Below are 2,516 nucleotides of genomic sequence, written 5' to 3'. Positions count from 1 at the left end.
TGACCTAATCAGAAAAGGGCTTATTATTGAATTTGATGGCGGTTATTATTTTGGTTTTGTTAAAATTTAGCTTACTTAGAACCTAAACTGTTTCAGCATTGATCCTTTAACGGATTAGGCATAATCAGAATTAAACTTATTACCGAAACGACCTCTTGGGAACTAAACGATTTCAGAAACTGACTCAAAAAAGAACTGGAAAAGTCAGGATTTAACTTATTCCGAATTTGGTGACCTCCGCCCAACCCTATGTAGACGCCTCTTCACTGGACTTTCCTCTGCTGGAAGATGAGTGGGACGCCATCAACGGGGTTCGTTATGACGCTAATTTTGTCAAACTTCAGTTTCCGCGCACGCCCCGGCACCGGCGTCACGGTGCACTGCGCCAGCACCGCCGCCAGACCAGCCATGGACTGCATCAGCCCGAGCCGCTCGCCTGAAACAAGCCTTAACGTTATTATCTAACCAACTTTGAAAGCTGAAAAACCGCCTATTTGCAGCAGGTTGGACATAACGAGGATGATGTTTTTAATTTTTTAAATATGTGGTTGCGTACCTACTGGTCACTAAGACGGACTCGTTTAAACAAAAAAATATATATCACAAAAGAAAAACTAAAATCGGCGGGAGCAACGCAGTCTTTGGATTCTTATTGTTTGTTTTGTGATAGATAAACGTTTTTTATTTCCAATCGCAGTGATCGTGAAAAGCACAATGTTAGTCTCGGCCAAAAGTGCAATAGATAAACTCGTATTATCGAAGACCTCCCCTTCGGGTCGGCCTTCAAGCTAACTCATTCATCTATACTGCTTCCTTTCCAGCCTCTACAGAAATGTACTATTTTCAATCTATCTAATCTATTGAACAAGGCTCGCATGGGAACTGTAGCCATTAGCGAGCCCTCTCATTCCCTGAGATGATAATGATTAGAAATAGTTATTAACAAATAGCAGTAGGTACACCTATATAATGGCAGAAATATATTAATAAACATAAATAAAAGTCAACTCACCAATGCAATTACGAAGTCCTTCTCCAAATGGCAAGTAAGCTACCTTCTGTTGCGGCGTTATCACCTCTGGGTCAAACCGCTCGGGACGGAACTCTTGGGGTTCCGGGAAGATCTCCGGGTCATTATGATAGGCTTCTATAGGGATTATCACTTTCACGCCAGGATCAACGGTTACGTTTATTTCGGGGAATGTGTGGGTACGCGCGCATTTGCGCTGCAAGAAACCAAGGGGTGGGTACTTTCTTAGAGCCTCGTTTAAACACCATCTCAGATAAGTCATTTCCGATATTGCGTCGTAGCACAGTTTATTGTTGTGCTTGGCCAACACACGGTCGATTTCTTCTTGTGCTTTCCTTTGCGCGCCTTGGTTGTGAGCCAACTCGTGCAGAGTAAAGCTTGTGGCCGACGAAGAGGTCTCGAAGCCAGCTACGAAGAACACGAAGCACTGCGCCGCCATGATTTCATCATTCATCTCAAACGACACCTTCTTTGGGCTGGAGTCAGCATTTGTTTCCACGATTGATTCCCCTGACATAGCACCTTTTTTCTTGCATTCCAGAAGCAAGTCTATAAAGTCGTGCCGTCCACACGGCTCGTAATTCCTCTGCTGCATTATGGATTTAACCATACCAACGACATCCCCTTCAATTTCACCACTAAAAGCCTTTAAGTACCCGAAGATCCTAGGCAGAAGGTTCTTTAGAAATAATTTGAATAGTTTCGAAGAGCTGAAGCTGAAAATTTTGCGTCCAAGAGCTCGAAACGCATCGTTGTCGTCGTTGAGTGAGTCGCTGATGATGCCAAAGCCGACGGTGCCGATGACGTCCGTGGTGTACCGTGCCATCAGGTCCCGCGCCTCCACGGCCTCTTTGCCGCCCACTCTCTGCAGGCGAGCTTGCAGACGCTCAGCCCTATCAACGATGAGGGGAAACATCGCTTTCAACTTGCCACTGGAGAACGCCGGTGTCATGCGAATCCGCATCAACCGCCACAAGTCATCATCAACGACGAATTGATGCATCTGCAGCGGTTCGGGCTCAACATCCCCAGGTAAAATGCCTCGACGATGGAAAGACGAAAAGTCGGTAGTAAAAATACTCTTGGCGAGTGCTGGGTCTCTGATGAGCAGCTCAGGGTTCGAAGAGCGGTAAAACCCGACAAGTTTTTCTCCTGGGTATTTCCTGTAAGTTTCTGATGCGACCTGGACAATTGTTGCCTGCATGAAGAAGTTCTTGGCGTTGGTGCCGAAGAGTGGCCAGGGTTTGTCATGCTTGACGCCGCGCTTCTGCCAGTAGTCGAACGTACGCGTGAGGTAGAGGTATAGGGCTGCTGCCAGCCCGATTATGACCGCGAGTGTGATCATGGCTGTGTTGTTCTCACTTGAATGTAGGTATAATCAACGGCCGCTTGTTTATATAGCGGCGTATCCAGCGTAAGCCAATACTATATGATAAAAATATCGATAAGATTACTACCTATAAGAGATACTACTATAACTAATAAG

The 2,516-nt window shown here is 45.7% G+C and overlaps 1 protein-coding gene across 1 annotated transcript; it reads right to left on the bottom strand.

The window, feature by feature from the left end:
* Positions 1–255: 255 nt before the first annotated feature.
* On the bottom strand, positions 256–2,516 carry LOC141432257 (cytochrome P450 6a2-like). The gene is made up of 2 exons (XM_074093795.1): positions 1,013–2,516; positions 256–436 (listed from the first exon to the last, which is right to left on the bottom strand). The coding sequence occupies exons 1-2, from the start codon at positions 2,373–2,375 to the stop codon at positions 264–266; spliced, it is 1,536 nt and encodes a 511-aa protein (XP_073949896.1). The 5' UTR covers positions 2,376–2,516; the 3' UTR covers positions 256–263.

This window comes from Choristoneura fumiferana, chromosome 10, assembly GCF_025370935.1.
Source record: "Choristoneura fumiferana chromosome 10, NRCan_CFum_1, whole genome shotgun sequence".
Lineage (NCBI taxonomy): Eukaryota > Metazoa > Arthropoda > Insecta > Lepidoptera > Tortricidae > Choristoneura > Choristoneura fumiferana.
The sequence above is the reverse complement of the archived record's forward strand: the minus strand, read 5'-3'. Positions and strand labels throughout refer to the sequence as shown.

Bases quoted from the DNA above. Each gene is read 5' to 3' on its own strand.
- LOC141432257 (XM_074093795.1), bottom strand. From the start codon at position 2,375: ATGATCACACTCGCGGTCATAATCGGGCTGGCAGCAGCCCTATACCTC. The intron at 437-1,012 runs GTGAGTTGACTT...GGCTTGTTTCAG, and splicing joins AGGACTTCGTAATTGCATTG to GCGAGCGGCTCGGGCTGATG.